Below are 25196 nucleotides of genomic sequence, written 5' to 3' on the forward strand. Positions count from 1 at the left end.
TGGTCATACCTTGGCATGATATCAAGAAAAGTCATTTATAAAGTTTTTGTTGTACTTCGGTGGCCGATAGACCGCCGAACACAGCACAGTGTGAGAGCTGCCGAGTTCAAATAGGCTGATCTCAAAGCTACTAAACGAGGCCAGAGGCAACTGTTTACAAGTAAAACTGCTTTTAAAAACAGTCACTATTCCTCCATCGGACCCTGACATCCATGGAGCATTAAAATAGCCGCAGTTCCGCGGTACAAGTTCATTAAAAATGCTGGAGTCACCAAACCACTTGTCCATGATTCTGTTAATAAAACATCCAATCAATAAGAGGAAAAGAAATCCCTAATGACGGAAGTTTTATTTGTCAGCGACCTGGCATTTACCAAACCGATCCTGGCAGAAATTGGCGTGTCTACACCATCAGGTGGCGTCCGGTGCTCCGGGCAAAGAGGTCGTAGGTTGCTACGATTCACCCTGCATCTACAGGGCCGAGGAGCGCAGAAACCTGTGGTAGTGCCTGTGGTCATTGGGGCCCTCGGGGCAGTCACCCCCAAACTGGAGCAGTGGCTAAAACAGATCCCAGGAACAGCGTCAGACATCTTAGTCCGGAAATGTCAGGTTCTAGGCACAGCCAAGATACTGCGAAGAACCCTCAAGCTCCCAGGCCTCTGGTAGACGACCCGAGCTCAGGGGATGAAAGAGTTCACCTGCGGAAGGGTGAGAAGGGAATTTATAAAAATATGAATAAATATATATACACATTGTCTGAGTATCTCCAAGTATCAAACATTTCCCAAATACAATGTGACCCCAACATGAGAACTGTAAGTTTATGTAACAGTATATGTTAAGTAAGTGTGGGAAATAACATAAACATACAATATTTAGGGCTCTCTAACAAGTACCATGATGTGCAGAAGTGCTCACATCCCATAACTATTTCTAGCATTTGCAATGCCTCAGACACAAATTCCAAGATATTTTACAACAAAGATGATTGCTTCAGATCAACACAAAGTGCTGCATAACTGTAAAGTGTAAGGAAAATAATTTGCAAACTTTCTACCTTTCAGATAACATTTTAAAACTTAGAAATCTGACTTATCATCAAATTTCTGGGCCTAGTCAGAGAACTTGGGAACAGGAAATTTAATAAGGCAAGTGATATCAGATCTGAACCTGTCCGAACAATATCAGATGATACATTGGATGCTCACAGAAAGGAACATTTTAAGTCTGCTTTTAAAGCATGTGTTTCTGTTTTTTAATAGAATTCCTTTAACTCAAGAGTTAAAGCCAGTTCTAGGAGTTTAAGATGAATTGTGTTTTTTTTCCTCATTTCTGCCTTTGCAATGATTCTGCTTAAACATCTTTTTCTGTAAACATTTCTGTCTTTGTTCTGTAGCCTATACTTGGTATCACAAAACATTAGACAATATCAAGATCAAATAATGGTAATATTAGCCTAAATGCAGCCAGTGGCATGTGGGCTATAACTAGCATGTTGTCTTACATTGACTTCCTCCATTCAGTGTGCTAAACACGGTTAATAAATAAACAAAATAGCCAAAAAGCTTATTTTAGGAAAAAGGCTACTTTTAATGTGGGCAGTAGTTACATTAGACATGTTTGTTCTCTGCTTTTTGATCTTTTTGAAATCTGAAGTTCACTTTGTGGCACTTGGTTACCAGTAAACTCAATAATCTCTTAGCAACAGATTAATAACAAATATTGTTTTTGTTTAAAAAACATATTTCATCTGCTCTTTTGAAATACCACTTAATTTATACTTAACAATTGTGTAGTTGGTGAATTTTTCAGAAAATTTAGTTCTTTTTATCATTAGTGTCATATTATAAAACACAAATTCAACATAAAAGTCAAAAATCTCGATTTAGACTTCGTGGCAGTTCGTTACCAGAAAAAAATCCTACTTATCTCTTAACACCAAATTAATAATAAGTAATATAGTTTATAAAACATAAGCTCTTTCAAAATACTGCTTATCAGCTTAGATACGAGAAATTTATCGTTGGTACATTTTGCAAAAGTGAAAATCAGATGTTTACTTTGTGGAACTTTGTGGAACTTGGTTACCAGAAAACGCGATCATCTCTTAGCAACAGATTAACAACCAAAGTTATTATTGATAAAAAATATATATATTTCTTCTGCTATATTGAAATGACACTTATTTTACACTAACAAGAATTGTGCAGTTGGTCAATTTGGCAGAAAAGTAATTTTTTTGTAATTAGAGGCAAATATACACACATTCAACACAAAAGCAAAAATCTCGATTTATACTACGTGCCAGTTCGTTACCAGAAAAAAACCCCGCTTATCTCTTAAAACCAAATTAATAACAAGTAGTTTATAAAACAAAAGCTCTTTCGAAATAACGCTTACCTGATTAGATACAAGACATTTACCGTTGGCTAATTTCGCAAAAGTAAAACTCTGAAGTTCACTTCGTGGCACTTGGTTACCAGTAAACACACTCATCTCTTAGCAACAGAATAGCAAGAAAAAATGTTATTGTTCAAAAAACATAGGATTTCTTCTGCTCTCTCTCAGACGTTTACTTTGTGGAACTTGGTTACCAGAAAACGCGATCATCTCTTAGCAACAGATTAACAGCATAGCAACAAAAATTCGTATTGATAAAAAAATATAATGTTTCTTCCGCTCTTTTGAATCACCACTTATTTTGCACTAACAAGAATTGTGCAGTTGGTCTATTTTGCAGAAAAGTTAATTTTTTTGTAATTAGAGGCAAATATACACACATTCAACACAAAAGTAAAAATCTCGATTTATACTACGTGCCAGTTCGTTACCAGAAAAAACCCCGCTTATCTCTTAAAACCAAATTAATAACAAGTAGTTTATAAAACAAAAGCTCTTTCGAAATAACGCTTACCTGATTAGATACAAGACATTTACCGTTGGCTAATTTCGCAAAAGTAAAACTCTGAAGTTCACTTCGTGGCACTTGGTTACCAGTAAACACACTCATCTCTTAGCAACAGATTAGCAAGAAAAAATGTTATTGTTCAAAAAACATAGGATTTCTTCTGCTCTCTCTCAGACGTTTACTTTGTGGAACTTGGTTACCAGAAAACGCGATCATCTCTTAGCAACAGACTAAGAGCGTAGCAACAAAAATTCTTATTCATAAAAAAATATTATGTTTCTTCCGCTCTTTTGAAATAGGCTACCACTTATTTTACACTAACAAGAATTGTGCAGTTGGTGAATTTTTCAGAAAATTTAGTTCTTTTTATCATTAGTGTCATATTATAAAACACACATTCAACACAAAAGCAAAAATCTCGATTTATACTACGTGCCAGTTCGTTACCAGAAAAAAACCCCGCTTATCTCTTAAAACCAAATTAATAACAAGTAGTTTATAAAACAAAAGCTCTTTCGAAATAACGCTTACCTGATTAGATACAAGACATTTACCGTTGGCTAATTTCGCAATATTAAAACTCTGAAGTTCACTTCGTGGCACTTGGTTACCAGTAAACACACTCGTCTCTTAGCAACAGAATAGCAAGAAAAAATGTTATTGTTCAAAAAACATAGGATTTCTTCTGCTCTCTCTCAGACGTTTACTTTGTGGAACTTGGTTACCAGAAAACGCGATCATCTCTTAGCAACAGATTAACAGCATAGAAACAAAAATTCGTATTGATAAAAAATATAATGTTTCTTCCGCTCTTTTGAAATACCACATATTTTACACTAACAAGAATTGTGCAGTTGGTCAATTTTGCAGAAAAGTTATTTTTTTTGTAATTAGTGGCAAATATACACACATTCAACACAAAAGTAAAAATCTCGATTTATACTACGTGCCAGTTCGTTACCAGAAAAAAACCCCGCTTATCTCTTAAAACCAAATTAATAACAAGTAGTTTATAAAACAAAAGCTCGTTCGAAATAACGCTTACCTGATTAGATACAAGACATTTACCGTTGGCTAATTTCGCAATATTAAAACTCTGAAGTTCACTTCGTGGCACTTGGTTACCAGTAAACACACTCGTCTCTTAGCAACAGAATAGCAAGAAAAAATGTTATTGTTCAAAAAACATAGGATTTCTTCTGCTCTCTTGAATTATCGCGTATTTTATACTTTTTAAGAATAGTTGGTGAATTTTGCAGAAAAGTTCATTTTTTTTGTAATTAGTGGCAAATATACACAAATTCAACACAAAAGTAAAAATCTCGATTTATACTTCGTGGCAGTTCGTTACCAGAAAAAAACCTACTTGTCTCTTAAAACCAAATTAATAACAAGTAATATTTGTTGTGATCCATGTTTTTCTGTATAGTTATTTTTGAGATTTCTTCCTATTCAGTCTTCAGTTTTTCAGTTGGACTGCGGAGGCATTATTGAAGCGGTGTTTGGGGTGTGGCATAGGCGCGCCCATTTTACCTCCTGCTGTGGCGAGGCAAGGGCAACGCCTGGTCCTAATGTTTTAACTTGCTTGTTGTTAATTTCTATTTCTTATTTTGTTTACAGCCTTTTTTGTTTTTCTATTTAGGTTTAAGATTGTTATATTGGTTAATTGTTTTTCTTTTGTTGTTGTGCAGTTGCTGAGGTCCGGTGGCGGTGTTGGTGTGGTGACGGCGTCTTCCTCTTCTGCGTGCTGTGATTCTTGAGTTTGGGTTGTCTCACTGCGCCTGGTGTGTTGAAGGTATTTTTTGGTTTGCTGTGTTTGGTGGATGCCGTCCCTATAGCGCCCCCTCCGGCCGGTAACTTCAGCTACTGCACTTCTTTTGATTTCCTTTTAAAAAGAAGCTGGTTTTAAACGTAGCTGAACATATACAACAACACCAGCAGCCTACAGGCTACTTGTTAACAAGCTTAACGTGCTGTATTGATATTAGCCAGTCATCTTTTAGCTATCATCCCCTGCATCCAACAGCTTTACTCAACTCAGTCGGTTAGTTCGGGGGAAAAACTGTGCCAAGTTATTTACGTTTTGCTGGCTTGCTGCCATGATTCTAACACACACCTGCGCAGCAGCAGCAGGTCTCCTTCGCTGCCTCACAGGAGTAAACCCAGCGCAAGCGTCTCAGCGTTCATGTTGCGTTTGAAGGCGGCTCGGAAAAACAGGTTACGACTTGTTAGCGACGGATAAAACTGTTTTAACTGCTGAAAAAGGTAACAGAGGACACGGATATGGGACGTGCGGGAACTCCTATTTTATCAAATTGATATAGGAATAACAGACTGTTGGCCATTCCAAGGTAAACACAATAAACAGCTTCCAGTCCGGGGCCGCTACAGACACCGTGAAAGCTCAAACAAGGTTTTTCGGCAAAGTTATCCCACTTTTTCCAACTGCATGCGCCCTAATCAGACGCACACAATGCGTGTTCTCTCACGGAAATCCACATGCCTTCAAGTACAACTTTTTTTTAAACACATGGCACTTTCAAAGTTTCAAAGAACCTAGCACCAACTAGGCGCAGCGAGAGCGTTACACGTTTTCGATGTGCACCGTTACTGTGTAAACACAGATCGTAATCAGAACGTTATCGTGTAAACGATCCAACAAAAACGGAACAAAAGTGCAGTTTTTGTTGGATCGTTGTCGTGTAAACGCCCCCTAAGATGAGTAGTAGGCCTATTTCAAAAGAGCAGAAGAAATCTTATGTTTTTTGAGCAATAACAATATTTGTTGCTAACCTGTTGCTAAGAGATGGGTGTGTTTACTGGTAACCAAGTGCCACAAAGTGAAAATCAGATTTTTACTTTTGAAAAATTTGGCAACGGTAAATGTCTTGTATCTAATAAGGTAAGCATTATTTCGAAAGAGCTTATGTTTTATAAACTATAAAACTTGCTACTAATTTGGTTTTAAGAGATAAGCGTTTTCTACGGGTAACCAACTGCAACGAAGTATAAATCGAGATTTTTACTTTTGTGTTGAATGTTTTATAAAATATTTAAAACTAATGACAAAAAGAATGAACTTTTCTACAAAATTCACCAACTACACAATTCTTAAGTATAAAATAAGTGTATTTAAAAAGAGCAGAAGAAATATGTTTTTTGATCAATAAGAAGTTTTGTTGCTAGCCTGTTGCTAAGAGATGGGTGTGTTTACTGGTAACCAAGTGCTACGAATTAAACTTAAGACTTTTGTGTTGCGGGAATGATGTATTTAGTGCCGCAGATTTTTTTTTTTCATAACGCCTGCTCACTTTGTGCTACTTTTACCCTTAACAACAGTTGCCATGCTTCTGACAATGATGTCATCAGCATGACTTCAAATGATGTCTGTGTCATGAGGCCCTTCTGAGGATGACTTTATGATGTCATAAGAGTCCATGACATCACCAACTGATCAGTTAATTCTCTGATCAGTTACCACAAAACAGTTAACAAGTCAGCCAACGCAAGATTCATTTGGACGTTTTAGCTCAGCACAATAAAGATGAATGACGAAAGCCCACAGAGGGAAATGGATGTGAAGCCTAAGGTTTCTTTTTGGACGAAAGTGAAAAAAACATTTTCCAACAAAGTTCATCCAGGTCAAAGAAGCCCAGATTACAAAAAGAGATACTTTCTCAGTGAACTTCTGTGGGAAGTGATTGAAAAGGCTGCAGATGGACCAACTCTGCATCTTGTCAGACCAAACTTTGAGGATCAGCATAGTCAAATTTTGATTTTGCTTTTGAGAGAAACTGGAGATATAAATGTGGACATACTCTCGGAGGTGTCAGAAGAGCTTGGTGAAAGGATTTTCCACAGTATTGCGAGAGATGCATTCCACTTTGCCAATGAACTGCATTTAATTGCATTACTTGATTACCCAGAAGGACACCAAGTCATTGTGGAAAAATTCAAAAAGCACCTGGAGAATCCTGTTCCTCCAAAGAAAATGTTAACATCAACAAAAAGAAAGTTCAGAAAGACTTTTTTTCCTAACGAGGACTTGTACGCAGATGAAAACTGCTTGAGTGAGGATTATACTCAGGCAACCATGGACCCTGAACAATTTTTGAGGGACGCAAACAGAATGGGTTTCAGACGTGGAACAGAAGATGAAAGGAGAGTTATGGTGGAAAATATTGTTTGGAGATTGATTTACCAGTCTAGTAGCAGATCTAGCTGTGCGGATTACAAATTGAAGCACCTCAAACGTGTCCAGAGAAAGCTTGCTAGAAAAATCTGGAGAAAAGTCAAGCACATAGATTTTGTCTTTTATGATAAAATGGAAAAAAAAGTCTGCCAAGATATCTTGCAACTTCTCTGGGGCAATGAAGATATGGTTAGAGAGTTACTCTTCAAGATGATAAAAAGCAACAACCCAATAGTCATTTACAAGGTTGTGGAGTGCTTTACAAGAACCCTGGCACGACCGAGGAAAATCAATCTCCGAGACACCTTTCTTCATAAGGCATGGGGGCTCATCAAAAAGGCTGCATGTTGTGGAGACGATTCAGACAAAGAAGAGAGGCAAGAACCCACCAAGAGTGGACCAAACGTGTTTAGTCCACGCTTAGCTGGGCCTCTAAATTTGGTCAACTCAGAGGCTGGTACTGACTCGGAGGAGTCAGAGCCGGTCTCTGAGTCAGGACCTGTCCCAGAGTTAGGACACATCTCAGAGTCAGGACTTGTCTCCGAGTCAGGTCCCGTCTCAGGGTCAGGACAGACATCTGAGACGAGACCTGCCTCAGAGTCAGGACAGACCTCTGAGATGGGACCTGCTTCAGAGTCAGTACAGACCTCTGTCACGGGCCCTGCGTCAGAGTCAGGACAGACCTCTGCTACGGGACCTGCGTCAGAGTCAGGACCTGCGTCGGAGTCAGGACCTGTCTCAGAGTTAGGACCTGTCTCTGAGTCAGAACCTGCCTCAGAGTCAGGACAGACATCTGAGACGAGACCTGCCTCAGAGTCAGGACAGACCTCTGAGATGGGACCTGCTTCAGAGTCAGTACAGACCTCTGAGACGGGACCTGCCTCAGAGTCAGGACAGACCTCTGCGACGGGACCTGCGTCAGAGTCAGGACCTGTCTCAGAGTTAGGACCTGTCTCTGAGTCAGGACCTGCCTCGGTGTCAGGACAGACCTCTGAGACGGGACCTGCCTCAGAGTCAGGACCTGCCTCAGAGTTAGGACCTGTCTCTGAGTCAGAACCTGCCACGGTGTCAGTACAGACCTCTGAGACGGGACCTGCCTCCGAGTCAGGACCTGCGTCGGAGTCAGGACCTGTCTCAGAGTTAGGACCTGTCTCTGAGTCAGAACCTGCCTCAAAGTCAGGACAGACCTCTGAGACAGGACCTGCCTCAGTGTCAGGACAGACCTCTGAGACAGGACCTGCCTCAGAGTCAGGACCTGCCTCAGAGTCAGGACCTGTCTCAGAGTCTGGACCTGTCTCAGAGTCTGGACAGATGTCTGAGTCAGGACCTGTCTCAGGGTCTGGACAGATGTCTGAGTCAGGACCTGTCTCTGAGTTAGGACCTGTCTCAGAGTCAGGACCTGCCTCGAGTCTGGACCTGCCTCAGAGTTAGGACCTGTCTCAGAGTCAAGACCTGTCTCAGAGTCTGGACTGATGTGTGAGTCAGGACCTGTCTCAGAGTCTGGACAGATGTCTGAGTCTGGACCTGTCTCTGAGTTAGGACCTGTCTCAGAGTCAGGGCCTGCCTACGAGTCCGGACCTGTCTCAGAGTCTGGACAGATGTCTGAGTCTGGACAGATGTCTGAGTCTGGACCTGCCTCGAGTCTGGACCTGCCTCAGAATTAGGACCTGCCTCTGAGTCAAGACCTGTCTCAGAGTCTGGACTGATGTGTGAGTCAGGACCTGTCTCAGAGTCAGGACCTGTTTCAGAGTTAGGGCCTGCCTCCGAGTCAGGACCTGTCTCAGAATCAGGACCTGCCTCGAGTCTGGACAGATCTCCGAGTCAGTATCAGTTTCTGTGTCTGGACAGTTGTCTGAGTCAGGACCTGTCTCCGTCTCACGGCAGACCTCTGGGTCCTCATGCCTAATTGGTGTTTTCAGGATATTTTCTCACCAACGGATGGACACCTTGTCAGAAGAGTCAAAACTGGATGCGTTTCCTCAGCAGAACTTCGCAACCTACCGGAGCGGATGATTATGGCCTGAAGAGTGCTTACAAGTTTTTAATCTGAGAATACCGGAAACTTTTAGCCATCCGCTGTTACACTCAGAGCAATGTGGGTAGAGTGTACCGAAGAGTCAGAACGGGGGGCCGACAGAACGGTGGCGGACTGGGGGGGCTAGAAGGGTTTCAAAGAAGAACGAGAGAAGGTGGGGGGCTGACATATCGTTAGAGAGGTGGGGGTGGGGAAGTGAAGAAGGAGGGAACGAAGGAGAGGCATTGAGGGGGGCTAGTGTACCATGAGTGGTACACTAGCCCCCCCCCTCAATGTAGAGGTAGATGTGAGGGGTCAAAGAGGGTGGGGGCGATCTAGCGTACCATTGGGAGTGGGGTGGACGGATGGCGTATTGCAAGAAGGGGGAGGAGCTCCTGCTGTAGAAGGAGGGGGGTGAAGGAAAGACATTGGGGGGGCCTAGTGTACCATGAGTGGTACACTAGCCCCCCCTCAATGTATAGGTAGATGTGAGGGGTCGAAGAGGGTGGGGGCGATCTAGCGTACCGTTGAGTGCTGGGGTGGGGGAGCGGACGGACAGCGAATTGCAAGAAAGGGGAGGAGGTCTGACTGCAGAAAGAGGGGGCGAAGGAAAGACATTGGGGGGCCTAGTGTACCATGAGTGGTACACTAGCCCCCCCTCAATGCATAGGTAGATGTGAGGGGTCGAAGAGGGTGGGGGCGATCTTGCGTACCGTTGAGTGCTGGGGGCGGACGGACAGCGAATTGCAAGAAGGGGGAGGAGGTCTGGCTGCAGAAAGAGGGACGAAGAAGAGACGTTAATCCCCCGAGCCACCTATAAATGCTATTTTATTATATTATCAGGGGCTATTGTAAACAAATTTTAGTAATCGCATAATCTATCGATTATTCTTACGATTAATCGAGTAATCATATAAAAAAATGGACAAAATAAAGTATGGTAAATCTGGCATAACAGTATTACTATTGGATATCATATCAGTTAAATTTTCATTTTGAGCTTCCCTAACAGTTACTTTTTGTAGTTTAGAAAACTAACCTGTATAATAACAAGTCACTTTCTAGTTAACCTGAAAAAAGTTATACAAAAATCTAAAATTAATTTCAATTTAATAAAAAGAGGCATGCTCACAAATACGCTTATTAAAAATGTCTATGATCCAGCATTTAGTTTATGTAGTCAGTCAGTTTAATAGATGAACTCTCACGTTGCCCCATACATGTCAAGCTTTGAGTTTGAGAATATGGGAAATGTCGCCTGAAGTGGTGGTGGTGGGCCATAATTTAACAGTTTGTATATGTTAAATTACAGGAGAAAAACAGTTAAATTACGGAAAAATTCTGCTGAAATTCCGGTAAAAAAACAAGAAAATGTATTGGCAGAAAATTACCAGGACATTTCCCTGTTTTTATGGAAAAATAGAAATAAAATACTGTTAAATTACGGGAAACTTCTGACGGAAATTCTGTGAAAAAAACATTTAATCTAATTTTTTTTTCAGAATTTTCATCAAAATATTTTGCATAATTTAACAGTTTTTATGTTAAATTTAACAATTTGTGTTAACCCAAAACTGAAATTATCTCCCTTTTTACTCTGTATTTGGTGATTTATTCACAAACTTTTTTTAAAAATCTTGGACATTTCCAATACGGGAGGAGCCTCGGGAAAGACCCAAGACACGCTGGAGGGATTATGTCTCTCAGCTGGCCTGGGAACGCTTTGGGGTTCCTCTGGAGGAGCTGGAAGAAGTGGCTGGGGAGAGGGAAGTCTGGGGCTCCCTTCTGAAGCTGTTTTTTAAACGGCATTCGTTTAAAAACGAATGCCGTTTAAAAACAGCTTCCGACCCCGGATAAGCGGCAGAAAATGGATGGAATGATGGATTTCCAAATACTGTTGTCATCCAACCATTGAAGTCTGTACCAACATACCATATGTTAATTATAGTGTAAAATATATTAAAGTTAATTTATTTAATATATTAACATAATTTTGAAACAAAATTTAATTATAAGTCCACAGAAAATGTAGTTGTAGAACCCAAAACACTTAGTTTGAAAGTAGCTCATGCAAAGTGATGTAAAAATGAAACCATTCTACAATCAATTTGCAGACTTTATTTTGCAATTTAAGACCATAAATTAACATGTCATCTATTTTTTATAACTAACCTTTGCTATTATATATTAAGAGCTAAACTATTCTTGAGCTTGCTAATATTTATCTTCATACATCACAACTAATTTATTGCATTTTACTATACAAATTTTCAACGTATAAATTAAATGTAAAGCAGTCTTGACTCTAGTATTTGAAGTCAAATAAACAATTTTGTTAAGTTATTACTATAAGATGGAACATAAAAAAAATTGCTTTTGAACATGAAAATCATAGTTGTAAAGAGGACCAACATACTTCAAAATAAATGCCAAAAGTCAAACATTATTTTTATGAAATACAGGTATAAATATTTTGTTAAAAATCAAATGCTACATAAACCCAATCGGTAACACTTTATTTGAAGGTGGGTGAATAAGACTGACATAACACCGTCATAAACACCTGTCATAAACAGGGGCGGATCAAATGAGAGCCTTGCCACCCCTGTTGCGACCCCAGCTGGCGACTATGAATTCAATAAATAGTTATGGCAAATCGGACATTAAGCGCATGTCTGATTTGCGCTTAATGTCCGATTTCTTCTCTTTGTGGCGTTTTTTAAATAAATGAAAGTGTACAATACCGCCACCATCTGGTCTGGAGTGTGAACTGGAACTAATGCCGTTGATTATCAGGTTTTACATCACACATCTGAAAATGGATTGGGTACTTTCTTAAAAATTACATCATGATTATCATTTTTTTTTATATTGTATGCAATTTTAATAAATAGTAAAAGATTATTAAGGCACTTAAAAATTCATACTTTATAGGTTCTTAAAAATATGCCTACATATTACATTAAACACACTTTAAAGGTGCCAAAAAGACATACTTCTGCATATGTATCAATTAGTTTTATTTTGTAATCAGGTTGCTGCGTGATGCAGACTTCTGCCCAGGTCCCTCTTGAAAATGAGATCTGGATCCAGTGGCGCAACTACACATTATTCAGGTGGATGCGAAAACATAGATCGGCGCCCCCCACCACCCAACCCCCCGAGGGAAGGATCGTCAGGGTGAAGGAGCGACGCTCCCCCCCCAGAGGCGACGATACGTGAAGGGTAAATTTACCTCGTTATGTGCGCGAGGTGAAGGAGCGTTACACGCGCCGAAGTGTATGGGAAAACAATCATCGGCGCGCCGCCCCCTCCAGACGGGGTTTTGGCGCCCCCTCTGGTGCTGCGCCCCTATGCGTTGCATACTCTGCATACCCACTTTTTGCGCCACTGGTTACCAGTAAACACACTCATCTCTTAGCAACAGATTAGCAAGAAAAAATTTTATTGTTCAAAAAACATAGGATTTCTTCTGCTCTCTTGAATTACCGCGTATTTTATACTTTTTAAGAATAGTTGGTGAATTTTGCAGAAAAGTTTATTTTTTTTGTAATTAGTGGCAAATATACACAAATTCAACACAAAAGTAAAAATCTCGATTTATACTTCGTGGCAGTTCGTTACCAGAAAAAAACCTACTTGTCTCTTAAAACCAAATTAATAACAAGTAGTTTATAAAACAAAAACTCTTTCGAAATAACGCTTACCTGATTAGATACAAGACATTTACCGTTGGCTAATTTCGCAATATTAAAACTCTGAAGTTCACTTCGTGGCACTTGGTTACCAGTAAACACACTCGTTTCTTAGCAACAGAATAGCAAGAAAAAATGTTATTGTTCAAAAAACATAGGATTTCTTCTGCTCTCTCTCAGACGTTTACTTTGTGGAGCTTGGTTACCAGAAAACGCGATCATCTCTTAGCAACAGACTAAGAGCGTAGCAACAAAAATTCTTATTCATAAAAAAATATTATGTTTCTTCCGCTCTTTTGAAATAGGCTACCACTTATTTTACACTAACAAGAATTGTGCAGTTGGTGAATTTTTCAGAAAATTTAGTTCTTTTTATCATTAGTGTCATATTATAAAACACACATTCAACACAAAAGCAAAAATCTCGATTTATACTACGTGCCAGTTCGTTACCAGAAAAAACCCCCGCTTATCTCTTAAAACCAAATTAATAACAAGTAGTTTATAAAACAAAAGCTCTTTCGAAATAACGCTTACCTGATTAGATACAAGACATTTACCGTTGGCTAATTTCGCAAAAGCAAAACTCTGAAGTTCACTTCGTGGCACTTGGTTACCCCTAAACACACTCGTCTCTTAGCAACAGAATAGCAAGAAAAAATGTTATTGTTCAAAAAACATAGGATTTCTTCTGCTCTCTTGAATTACCGCGTATTTTATACTTTTTAAGAATAGTTGGTGAATTTTGCAGAAAAGTTCATTTTTTTTGTAATTAGTGGGAAATATACACAAATTCAACACAAAAGTAAAAATCTCGATTTATACTTCGTGGCAGTTCGTTACCAGAAAAAAACCTACTTGTCTCTTAAAACCAAATTAATAACAAGTAATATTTGTTGTGATCCATGTTTTTCTGTATAGTTATTTTTGAGATTTCTTCCTATTCAGTCTTCAGTTTTTCAGTTGGACTGCGGAGGCATTATTGAAGCGGTGTTTGGGGTGTGGCCCATTTTACCTCCTGCTGTGGCGAGGCAAGGGCAACGCCTGGTCCTAATGTTTTAACTTGCTTGTTGTTAATTTCTATTTCTTATTTTGTTTACAGCCTTTTTTGTTTTTCTATTTAGGTTTAAGATTGTTATATTGGTTAATTGTTTTTCTTTTGTTGTTGTGCAGTTGCTGAGGTCCGGTGGCGGTGTTGGTGTGGTGACGGCGTCTTCCTCTTCTGCGTGCTGTGATTCTTGAGTTTGGGTTGTCTCACTGCGTCTGGTGTGTTGAAGGTATTTTTTGGTTTGCTGTGTTTGGTGGATGCCGTCCCTATAGCGCCCCCTCCGGCCGGTAACTTCAGCTACTGCACTTCTTTTGATTTCCTTTTGAAAAGAAGCTGGTTTTAAAAAGACTTTAATAAATGTTTATTTTATTTTATTTGAAACTGTCTCAGATGTTTTAAATTCATGCATAACTGAACCTGTGTGCCTTAAACCAAAATAAATACTCTCTGGGTGAAATTCCCAGGGTGGCGTTGTTGAGCAACCTATTTAAAACTAAAAGTTAACCAAATCTGAGTTTCCATCTAGTGTCTCCACAGATAAAAATATTTTTCTTCCGCTCTTTTGAAATACCACTTGTTTTACACCAACAATGATTGTGCAGTTGGTGAATTTTGGAAAAAAGTTTTTTTTTTTTTTTTTTTTTAAATTGGTCAATATATTAAACACACATTCAACACAAAAGTAAAAATCTCGATTTAGACTTTGTGGCAGTTCGTTACCAGAAACCCCCCGCCCCTCCGCTTATCTCTTAAAACCAAATTAACAAGTTATTTAGTTTATAAAACATAAACTCTTTTGAAATAATGCTTACCTGATTAGATACAAGACATTTACCGTTGGCAAATTTTGTAAAAAGTAAAAATCTGAAGTTCACCTCGCGGCACTTGGTTACCAGTAAACACACTCGTCACACGTTTACAAAGACTTCAAAATTCATTTTATTTGTCGTTTTGTTTATTTATTTTGGATACTTGAAATGCCTTCCAGTTGCAGTGTTAAATGTTCATTCTAATTTAAAGTTTACTGATCTTTCAGATTGTGTTCTTGCATTATAATTTTGCCATTAACAATTATTACTTAAAAATGGTCTAAAAACAATATCAAAAATCAAAATTTGTTATTGTGACAGGTCTAAGATTAATTTGATCACTCAATGAAAAATTCAACAGATAGAAAATGTGCATCTCTTTTCCCTCCATCGTTTACGTTTGTGTCGCTGGTGTTACCTATGAAACGTATCTCCCCAAGGAAAAAGAAGAAAGCAACAATATGTGTTGTCTAAAAATAATCACAAATACGTAACTTGGATACGTAATTTTAATCTGATTATTGGATTGTAAATAGTAACACGTTTGATTACTTGTTACAAGGGATCAGATTAGAGTAACACGTTGATGACACTATTGTTTGACATTTTTGCATATTTACGGATCTTTCAAGTTTCTGATATGTCCATCCCCCCCCCATGATAAACTTGTTCTTAAGTCCTTGGTTTTGTGTGTTATTTGCCAACCAAGAAACAGAGGCAATATCGGTCAACTCTATATTTTTTCTGTTCGACATTATTTGGGGCAAAAATATTCCATGTTGTGGGTGAGTTAGGACTATTAAAACAAAATTCATTAAATAACAAACAAAACTGAGCTTAATGTTTGATATATAGAATCAATCGGAATGTGATTACTTTTTTTGTGTGGAAAGTGGCTCCTGACCATAAAAGCTGAGTTTATTTACAGGTTTTTTTTTGTGTTTTTTTTGTAAATCTCAATTGATTATGTCAGTAATTGTGCTGTATGCGTTTTTGTGATGTTGGCATGTTAAGTCTACAATTGTCATCTGGTTGCAATGACGTTCATTTCTCAAAAGACTGAAAGGTTACGAAGAGAAGGTGGACATTTTTTAAGCATTGTTGGTTAACAGGAGTTGACAGTCAGTCTGCAGTGAGAGGGGGATATTGCATGTTTGGCAGGTCCACAGATGCTGGGATGACAGTCTATGAAATATTTAAGTCAAGTCGCTGCTATAATGAAGCTAATATTTGTACAACCCAGAACCAGAGATTGTATGGACAAAAGGAAAAGCATAGAGCGTGGCGTATGAACACTGCCTTCATACAGAATAACAAATGCGTAAGATATATTTTAGAGGCATATGTCATCTTTGTCAACAGTGTATTTTTTACTTCTTTCTTTCTCTGAGCTGCAACACAGTCTGATGCTGTTATCTAAATGTGCAGCCAGAATTTAATGTTTTTTTCTGCTGTTTGTCAACAAAATCTGTGCATTTCTTCTAAACAAGGACTGAACATAATGTGACTTTTGTTTGTCATCTTAAGTATTTTTTTTTAAATTAGTTATCGACTTCACATATGATCTCTTTATTATTAAGAAGAAAAGTGAATATTCAAACCTACTTCTTGCAGCAAATCATAATCCCCTCCTGTTAACAGATTTGGGTTGGTTACATTGACTCAATTACATTTACTTGAGTCACTTTTTTTTCTCCTAAACTGTACTTTTAGGAGTATTTTTATTACACTGTACTTTTTACTTTTACTTGAGTAATTTTATTAGGTAGTATTGCTTCTCTTACTTGAGTATAATTTCTGGATTCTCTGCCCACTGAATAAGAAACAAACATGTTTTAACCAAAACTTCATCAGACGCAGACACACACCTGCAGTTTTTGTTATAGATTCATACGTTTTTTTATTGAAAGAAAGATTGGAATTTTTTTCTTTTGCCTGATTTTGTTATTTTTATTTATTTGCTTATATTACTTATTGTCATTTTGGTCCTTAGAATACCAAACATTTCCAGTTAACTATAGTTTTGCTCAATCTGATGATGTAATTTTAAAAAAAAAGTAAAATAATTGACAATTTGATCACTACTTGAGCAGACGTTATACAATATACTTTTTACTCTTGAGTCATTTTGTAGATGGTTACTGTTTACTTTTCCTTGAGTAAAAATGTGTTGAAATAGTGCGACCCACCCATGCCTGTTAATGCATGAAAATTAATCTAGATATAAAAATATACATACAATTGTTTAAACAAGGTGGAGGCTATGTGCATTTATATTTTTAACACCATTTTTTTTTTCAAATGCAACTTTCTGTTAGGCAGTTTTCAACGTGTGGATTTGAAGTCACAGACCAAAACCCTGATACCAATATTATTTGTAAAACATTTGAGTTTTGTTTTTTTTTACGTATTTGTCAAATGTGATTAAAAAGAATTGACAATAGAACGTCCCGAACTATTAATTTTGTTTTTATATTTAGTTTTTTCACAGCAGGAAGAAATGCATTGGCTCAAATACATTTATTTGAAACCTTTACTTTGCTGCCATCTTCTGGACAAGGTTAAAACTTCATGAGCATCCAATTGCTTTGCCTCTTAGCAACAGTTGCTACAACCAGTAACTGGCTTTACAGAGGTCCAAAGGGCAATTCGATTAAAATACCAGACGACTACTTTTCTCCAATGAGCCACGTCAGCTCCTTTTAACAAACTCTACCTAACAGAACATGCTTATTGGAAAATAGTCCATATTAGTTTCGCACATCCAGATTACTTTCTAATAACAGACATGGTTAAAAAAAACCCGAGAACTTCATTACAACACAGACATTTTATTTACGTCATCACTTTGAAAGTATGCAACTTGAAAATCTGCAACACTGAATATAAAGTGAGACAAAGGTATTGGTATTGTTAAAACACATCCATGAACATGCCCATCGACATTCATTATCCTCATCACACACACACACACACAAATCACAAAGTACAGCATAAATCTGAGCATGCCAAACTCCTGAAAAATCCCCACGTGTTGCATATTATAGCATTGTACAAATTGATGTTGCATATTTACTCAATGTACAAAAGAAAAAGAGAACTCTGAACAGCTGAACCATGGTGACATGAATGGCTGAAACACACTGGACACACTCCGTTACCTGATTTTAGATCTTAAATACAAACACAGACGCACACACTAAAGTACCTCACCCATCTGTGCCAAGGCAACAATGACATTTTATGCCAAATAAAAGCAGACATATTATTTAGCTTAGTAACCGAGCTGTTGTAGTAACACAAGTTACACGAGCGATTAAGCGTCGTCTCATTGGACAAGTTATGGATTCACAAAGCATCAAATTCAAAGGAAACAGAGCTGCGGTAGTGTGATGTATGGGGGAAGTAGTTAATGTTGGCTTACATAAAACATTTTATTCTGATGCCACCAACATCTATTTCTGCCTCGACAGCTTAAATAGATGTTGTAGTGAGCGCCAACGTTGAACAAAAACTCATTTATTTCTTAGCCCAGACGATAAAGGACAACAAAATGAAGGCGCTTGGAATGCTACAAAGAAATGCATGGGGAGAAAATTCCAAAACATGTTTAATGCTGACCATTCTTTAAAACGCAAACAAAAACACAACCGAGTGAAAACCGTGGCTATAAACAGTCATAATTACATATAAAACAAATAAAAAAAATAATTACACCTCTGCTTGTGCTGAATAGAACAACCGAGGAGGTCGTCTCATCAAGTTATCAAAATATTAATATTCTTTAGACAGATGAGCTGAGGTATTAACCACTGCTAATGGAAAACATGGCCTGTTCCTCAATTAAAATTAATCTAACACAGTTCAGTTCTTTTGATAAAAATCTAAAAATGGAAGTATGTGTGTGTGTGTCCCGATTCTGTTCACACTGAAGCCACTTTAAATTAATGCTTTTTCCTTAAAATATACAAAAAATGTGAAAAGGAGGAGAAAAAAAAGGGAGGGAGGGGGAAACCAGAACAGCAACACATTTACAAGACCTCTATATTACATATGAACATACAAATAGAGACTTTTTATAAAAGTATACATCTAAGAACCGGTGTGCAGATTTTTTTTCGAGACGAGGTTCAGCACACGCACAAGGCAGACGCGTGCTGCGGCAGGATGCCGCCGTCCTCAGACGAACTCGATTCCGCGTCGTTCGGCTGTAGGGACTGTTCGCTGTCTGTTTTCCCGTGAAGTTTCTTCTGCGAGCAGCCTTTGCCGGGAGACCCGCCAAGCCGGGTACTAGGACCTTTAAGTTCAGCGGCTCTGGAGGAGGACCGGCAGGGCTTTTTCGAGGGAGGAGCCGAATCGTCGCAGTCCACCTGGGTGCTGGACGGGTCTTGCTTCTCGAAAACATTCGTCGAACGGTCCGCGGGGCGCAGCGTGGAGTCTGCTTCGGGTAAGAGCTGCGTGGTGGCGCAGAAAGCTGCCTCGTACAGCCCGAAGGCCTGTTCCAGTGTTCGAGAACTTTCTGTAAAAGGGGAGGGGGCTTCCAGTGGACCAATTGGCTGAAAAAAAAAACCCAGTGAGGTTTCAGAAGAGAAAATGTTATGTGTTTATGATGAAATGCTGTAACTTTACTGATTTCCCACATACCCCTTCAACCTTTTCTCATTTTGTCACCATCAAACCTCAACGTATGATTTAAATGGATTTGTCCCTTTTAATTTGATTTTAACCAAGAACTAAAATGAGACCAACATTAATGAGAGTGAATAAAACTGTACAACAACAAAAAAACTTAAGTTTTAAACTATTGGAATGAAAAATATTTAAGTATGGCTATGGATCTAGTTTTGAAATGTAGTGATAATATGGACTTCAAAAACTGAAAAATGAATTTAATTACTTTCTATTGGGAACCGGTGAAAAAAAAGATTACATACAGGTAAATAAGAGTTTGAAGATCTGAAAAAGTTCAATATCAGATCAACTTAGACAAGTCTGTGTATGAATTCCTGGTATATTCTAAACTAAAATGGAAAAAGTCAGCTCTACATTTCTGTAAACGTGAAATGTTTCGTATCAATGTCCAAACTCAGATTGACAAATCAGGACATTTTTCTGATTCTATTCGATTGCTTTCAAATTTGCTGCTAGACTAAATAAACCCATCTTAGATCTTAGCTAATAGTTTATCTGATAACAGCAGCGATCATTTAACACATTTTCATTGCTGAGCAGTCACCTCACTACCAATCCAGGCATGTCCATCGCTCATGTTCTTCTTCATATATCTCATCTTCTTCATAAAACATGCCATCCTCATGCTCCGCCTGTTGGCCCCGAAAACAAAGAATGATTTGGTGAACCAATGACCCTTCTTCTTCATTTGATTGGCTGCTGTTATCTTTGATGAGCGGTTTCTGGCATCTACAATACAGTTTAACTGGAGGAAGTCATAAGCTGACTGACAAATGGGTTGAAAACGTGTAAAAGCAAAACGGTCAAGAACAAACAAATGAACATGTACGGAAAAACAACTTCATAATCAGAGCAGCAGTGCTGCATCAGGAAACAAACTTTTCTTCATGTCTAACCTTGTTTGTGAAACCTAGACATTCTAAAAACACAATGCAACAAATCAGCGGCTCCTGACCTTTTGGATCTCGCACGTGTTATACGGCGTTCCGGGGTATGGGATCTGGTCGATGCCCGTCGCCATGTCGACGACTATCTCGTCTCGGTGCATGGGGATGGGCGGACCCCCGCGCTCCTGCAGGGCCAGGACGATGACGGTCGTGTTGTCCGCTCGGAGCATGCGCTCTTTCCAGAAGAGCAGAGCCGTGCATCCCAGCCTCCTGGCGCAAGACATTCCCTTTGGTCCCTTTGAGAAAGACAAATGAAGTTGTTGAAACTTTCAAGGTGTTGTTGACGTGGCAAATACCAGGCTCCTAAAAATCACAATCTGCTTGGTTTAACAACATAAAGCATTACGTACTGCCATTTTGTCATGGCTGTAACACATATTCACGGCGTTCTTGGGCGGCATCATGTTCCACAGCCCATCGCTGCCGAGAATGATGTAGCGATGCCGTTTGGGATCGAGGGTCATCACAGTGGTATCGGGTTCAGGGGAAACGACAAACTCTCCACTGTAGAAGTCGTAGCTCCACAGATCACCTGTCCGCAGACGATCAGAGTTGTTAAATTGACTTCCAGTGGAATTTTGCTGAAGGAAAAAAAGAAGCAAACAAGCAAGGTGTTCTTTACCGAGGGATCGAGCGACTGCGAGGAACGGGATCTGGTCTATGACGGTACTTCTCCTCACGGGGCCGTTGTGCGTCAGCCTCGGCCTCTTCCACACAACACGGTTAACGCCAGACTTCTTCATTACACTACGATTAAGGAGATGCAACACAACCACAAACATCATACACAAAGCTCTTGTAGAGTTAGAAACCCATTTCAAGAACAATGAAGATACACAGGGTTATTAGTGATTTCGTGACCTTAAACTGACACTTCCTCTCTACATCTGCACGCCACTCACCTGCCACCCAGTCGCTCAATCCTTTCTTTTTCTTTCGGAAGTTCAGGTTTGTGGTCTTGTGTTATTTCAAGCGCCTGGAGGGTGATGTCAGAGTTGTTTTCTTTCACTCCAACCACCACGGCCGAGTCTCCTACATGAGCGACGTACATGTGAACTCCCCGGATCACGATGACGCTGGCCGTGGTGCCCGACGTGCTGGGCAGGCCAGTTATAGTTTTCGGCCACTCTGCTGTGAAGGGGGGGGGGGAAGGTAAATAAAGAAAACGTTGACTGATTATTGCTGTGAAAGATTATGTAGGGTAGACGTTTTCAAACAGAGTGTTTTAGATAAGAAAGAAGAAGTCAGGTTGAACTTCTGCTGAACTTGTGTGGTATATGCTACCTTGTCTGCACACACAAAGCTATTCAACTTGAAATTGTTTTAGATTTTGATATATAGTTAGAGATGCTATCCTGCTGGAAGTTGAACCTCGTAGTCTTACGTCTCAACAGGTTTGCAACTCATTAAAAAAAAATCAAGATACCAAGAGATGGGGGGAACGGGATAGTAAGTTCATAATGATGTATAGAAGATAGCATTTCAAGCAATTATCATCTCCATAAGTTTTTTTTTTTTTTTTGGGGGGGGGCTGCCTTTAATAATTACCAGATCAGATCTCACAGTCGGGAATCGAAGCCAGGACGGCCAAGTCGAGAATCCGTCTCCGTGTGCTTGTCACCCGCTCTACCGTTACTTCACGCAACGCTCCAGGAAACCATGCTTTCATAAGCATACAGGTGTGTCATATTTGTTTAATACCCCTACTTTAAAAAGTGTATACGACCTTATTTTTTGTTGCGTCGCTTCATCTTTACGACCCTATTTGCTCATTAATGTTCGTGGACAGAACTTGAATGTCACCGAAAAACTCCTGTGTACTGACATTAAGTTACACTAAAGTGGACTAAAGTAAAAGGTTACTTCTAAAGGTAGCACATGATTTTATTTATAGATATCAGAGTAAACAGGGGTGAGATAAAAAAAAACGCAACACTTTTGGTGGGGGTGAAGGTGTTTCATTTGCTAAAATAAAATAAATAAAATCAAGAATCTTCTATCACTGCTTTGTGTTGCTCCAACTCATTAAATCCCATTTAAAAGCGTAGCAGAAGCAGAGCGTGATGCTGCAGCATGTGACATCATTATGACGCTCAGAGGTGTGGTAAACATTGACAGAAACGCAGTGAAAATGATACTTTTTTTTCCCAGAACTTACGCAGCTCCTTCCACATTGCGTGGTGACAAGCGATGAAGCCTTTCCGTAGAGCGGCGCAAACCTCGCCGTGGTCCTTTGACCAGAAGCCCCGCTGCCTCTTCAGCAGGTCCCACAGATGCTCGCTGGCGAAATGCGCCGCTTCGCGGCCCCCGTGGCCGTCAAACACGGCGAAGAACGCCACGGACCTCCGCGTGTCAACAACAACGTTCTCGCTCGACGCCGGGGTACCAATGCTGCAAACGTCCTCGTCGGATAAGCTCTCTACCCACGCAGCGGTGGCTGGACCTGGTCTGCTCAGGCCGTGTGGCTCTGTTACAGTCTGTGGGGCAGCTGCGCTCTCCGCTTTCCCCTGCCCTCCATGTCTCTGCGACTTGGGATATTCCTCGTCTGTTGACGCCGTCGGCTCGTACTCGATTCTGATCTCGATAACATCCTCCATGTATTTTCTCCCTCCTTGGTCCGAAAATGCACTCATACGAAACAATAACGAGTCGTTCATGACTGTGAACGCCTAACGGTAGCAGTTTACGCAACAAAAACACGCATGTAGGAACCAAGTAAAGCTTCCGAGGTAAAATTTGAACCGATTTTGCCGCGATTGTCTCGCCGAAGGCTTCCTTCCTTTTTGTTTATCCTTTCCGAGGCGTCACGCTGTACGTAGTGACGTCACATTGTTGCTGTTTCTACCCAGTGTCGTATGTTTCTACCCATCACCAGCCATACGCTTTATAATAATAATAATAATAAAAAAGTAATGTTGTCAACTTCTGGTGCTTTTTTCAGAACATCCTATGTCACCACTAAAAAAGCCGTTTTTTCCCCTTTTTTTGCATGCCAATAATTCGAGCTACCTTTATTTTAAATTTAGAGGAAATAAATTTTAATGAAGATAACTTGAAGGTCGAAATGCAAAACGTTGGCATAACCTAGAAAAATTATTTTGTGTCGAGAGTGACTAAACATTTCAGATCCAAGTTATTTGCTGGTTTTTATTTGCCTCTGAAGTTAAACCCCAGCAGTTGAATTGTAATAATTGTAATAAAGCATGTTTTAAGTAATAACATAAAACATGCTTTGAACAAACTAGTATTTGATCTGAACATAATTATCAACCCGCTCTGATATTTATCCAAAAACGGTGTCAGAATTAACATGGCACATCAAAAGTTAAAATGTTAAAACCCATACTTCATAAGCATAGGTTTTAATGTTTAAGTTGAAATAACTGAGGGAAACTAATTAAAAACAAAAAATAAACAGAGAAAGTCACCTAATCTTGGATTGAAAAGGGTAATGTATTAATCTGTCGATATCTAACCTGTTGACAGCAAGAGCTGCATTTGTAATATTAATATAAACACCCATTAAAATAGTTTGCTATCAGTGTGGGTTTGTAGGTTATCTGTCTTGAGTGTTATTTTCTTCATAAATGCATGTTTTGGCAATTATAAAATTATTTAGACTAAACATTCCACATTTAATATCCCAAATAAGTTGAGATAAGATAAACTTTCTTGATCCCAGAATTTGGGGAATTATCGATAGTGATATATTCTTACACTGAAAGATACATTTTTTACTGATATCTTTGCAAATAATCATTTTATGTTGATGTGATAAAGTATAGAAATGTTGGCTTACTTTTTACAACAAACTGTGATTCTTTTAACATGTTGCCTGTTTTCACATTTCTTTGTTTCCATTCAGGTTTGCTGCATATTAATACCGTCTTTCTAAGAACAAAATAGCACATCTAACAAAGTTTTCAGAGTGGAGAAACTAGTTTCACCTACCAGGCTCCTCATTAAGCAATGCAGCAGGAATACCAGGTGGAGGCAGTGTTAATCCAGTGGAAAAACAGATTTATAGGCTTTTCTCTCAGTTTGGCATTAACATGAACAACATAACTAAACAGAAACTCATAATAGCACTGACATCATGAATCAAATGGGTTTTCCATACTTTGTCACACAAAAAGTGATTTCTCAGTATTCTATCCCACTATTCTATATACGCTGAACTTTAACCTTTTTATCTGTGCTGATTTCCTATTGATCTCAATGGAAAGGCTGAATCTTACCATTGTTTCATGATTTAGTCTGATTCCAAATGCCAGGAGAAGGACCGCTAATTCACTACGACCGGCAGGTGGCTAATTGTTTTCTACTAATGATGTTAATGTTGGAAGCTTATTATTGGTACTAAACTAAAAGTTTTTGATTTAAATACGTTTGAAATGTGTTTGATCATCCCCTTTTCAAAAGCAAAGATATTCCATCAAATCTGAACTACATGATATTGGACTGAACAGAGATTCTTTAAAACATAGTATTATTTGTTACAACATAAAAAGGAGCATGCTTTTTTTTTGCATTTGGACTTATGTAGATAACTACAAACATGAAAGTCATATATCTTGCTCCAAGTCTTGACTGGAATATTTTACACTGATTCTAATTGACATGATTTATAAAGTTTTAAGCATCGTTCACACTCTTTGACAGCGTTCACACCAACATATAAGGCAAGACGGCATGTTGGTGTGTTGAAGAATGTGATACCCAAGTCTAAGCGAGGAGACATTGTTTAGATTTTTTAGAATATGCTTTGACTGTAATCTTTAAGGTAGTATGTGTTTGAATAGAGCATGCACATCAGGATCACTGGTGAGGAATTCTATGTTCAGTTGTGTTTTAATCCTTTTCCGTTTTAGTGATCAAAAGACAGTCTGGG

General features: G+C 39.0%; 1 protein-coding gene and 2 long non-coding RNA genes across 5 annotated transcripts; 1 reads left to right on the forward strand and 2 right to left on the reverse strand.

The window, feature by feature from the left end:
• Nucleotides 1-330: 330 nt before the first annotated feature.
• Nucleotides 331-2690, reverse strand: LOC145554850 (uncharacterized). Its single transcript, XR_014090881.1, has 2 exons — nt 2401-2690; nt 331-698 (listed from the first exon to the last, which is right to left on the reverse strand). It is a non-coding gene; the product is annotated as an uncharacterized LOC145554850 (long non-coding RNA).
• A 2133-nt stretch (nt 2691-4823) lies between these two features.
• Nucleotides 4824-14229, forward strand: LOC145554851 (uncharacterized). Its single transcript, XR_014090882.1, has 2 exons — nt 4824-5810; nt 12149-14229. It is a non-coding gene; the product is annotated as an uncharacterized LOC145554851 (long non-coding RNA).
• Nucleotides 14230-17481: 3252 nt separating this feature from the next.
• LOC103475880 (protein phosphatase 1D-like) lies at nt 17482-23127 on the reverse strand. 3 transcript variants are annotated; one of them, XM_017308717.2, is made up of 7 exons: nt 22464-23127; nt 21208-21436; nt 20928-21052; nt 20656-20837; nt 20314-20541; nt 19903-19990; nt 19084-19222 (listed from the first exon to the last, which is right to left on the reverse strand). In XM_017308717.2, exons 1-6 carry the CDS (start codon nt 22960-22962, stop codon nt 19907-19909), a joined length of 1347 nt encoding a protein of 448 aa, XP_017164206.1. In that variant the 5' UTR covers nt 22963-23127; the 3' UTR covers nt 19084-19222; nt 19903-19906. The 3 variants fall into 3 exon arrangements, with proteins under 3 accessions (XP_008426042.2, XP_017164206.1, XP_017164205.1); XM_008427820.3 differs by lacking the exon at nt 19903-19990 and having other exon boundaries at nt 17482-19222; XM_017308716.2 differs by having other exon boundaries at nt 19113-19990.
• Between the last annotated feature and the right edge of the window lie 2069 nt (nt 23128-25196).

The sequence above is a fragment of the Poecilia reticulata genome, chromosome 14 (genome assembly GCF_904066995.2).
Source record: "Poecilia reticulata chromosome 14, P_reticulata-male-v2, whole genome shotgun sequence".
Lineage (NCBI taxonomy): Eukaryota > Metazoa > Chordata > Actinopteri > Cyprinodontiformes > Poeciliidae > Poecilia > Poecilia reticulata.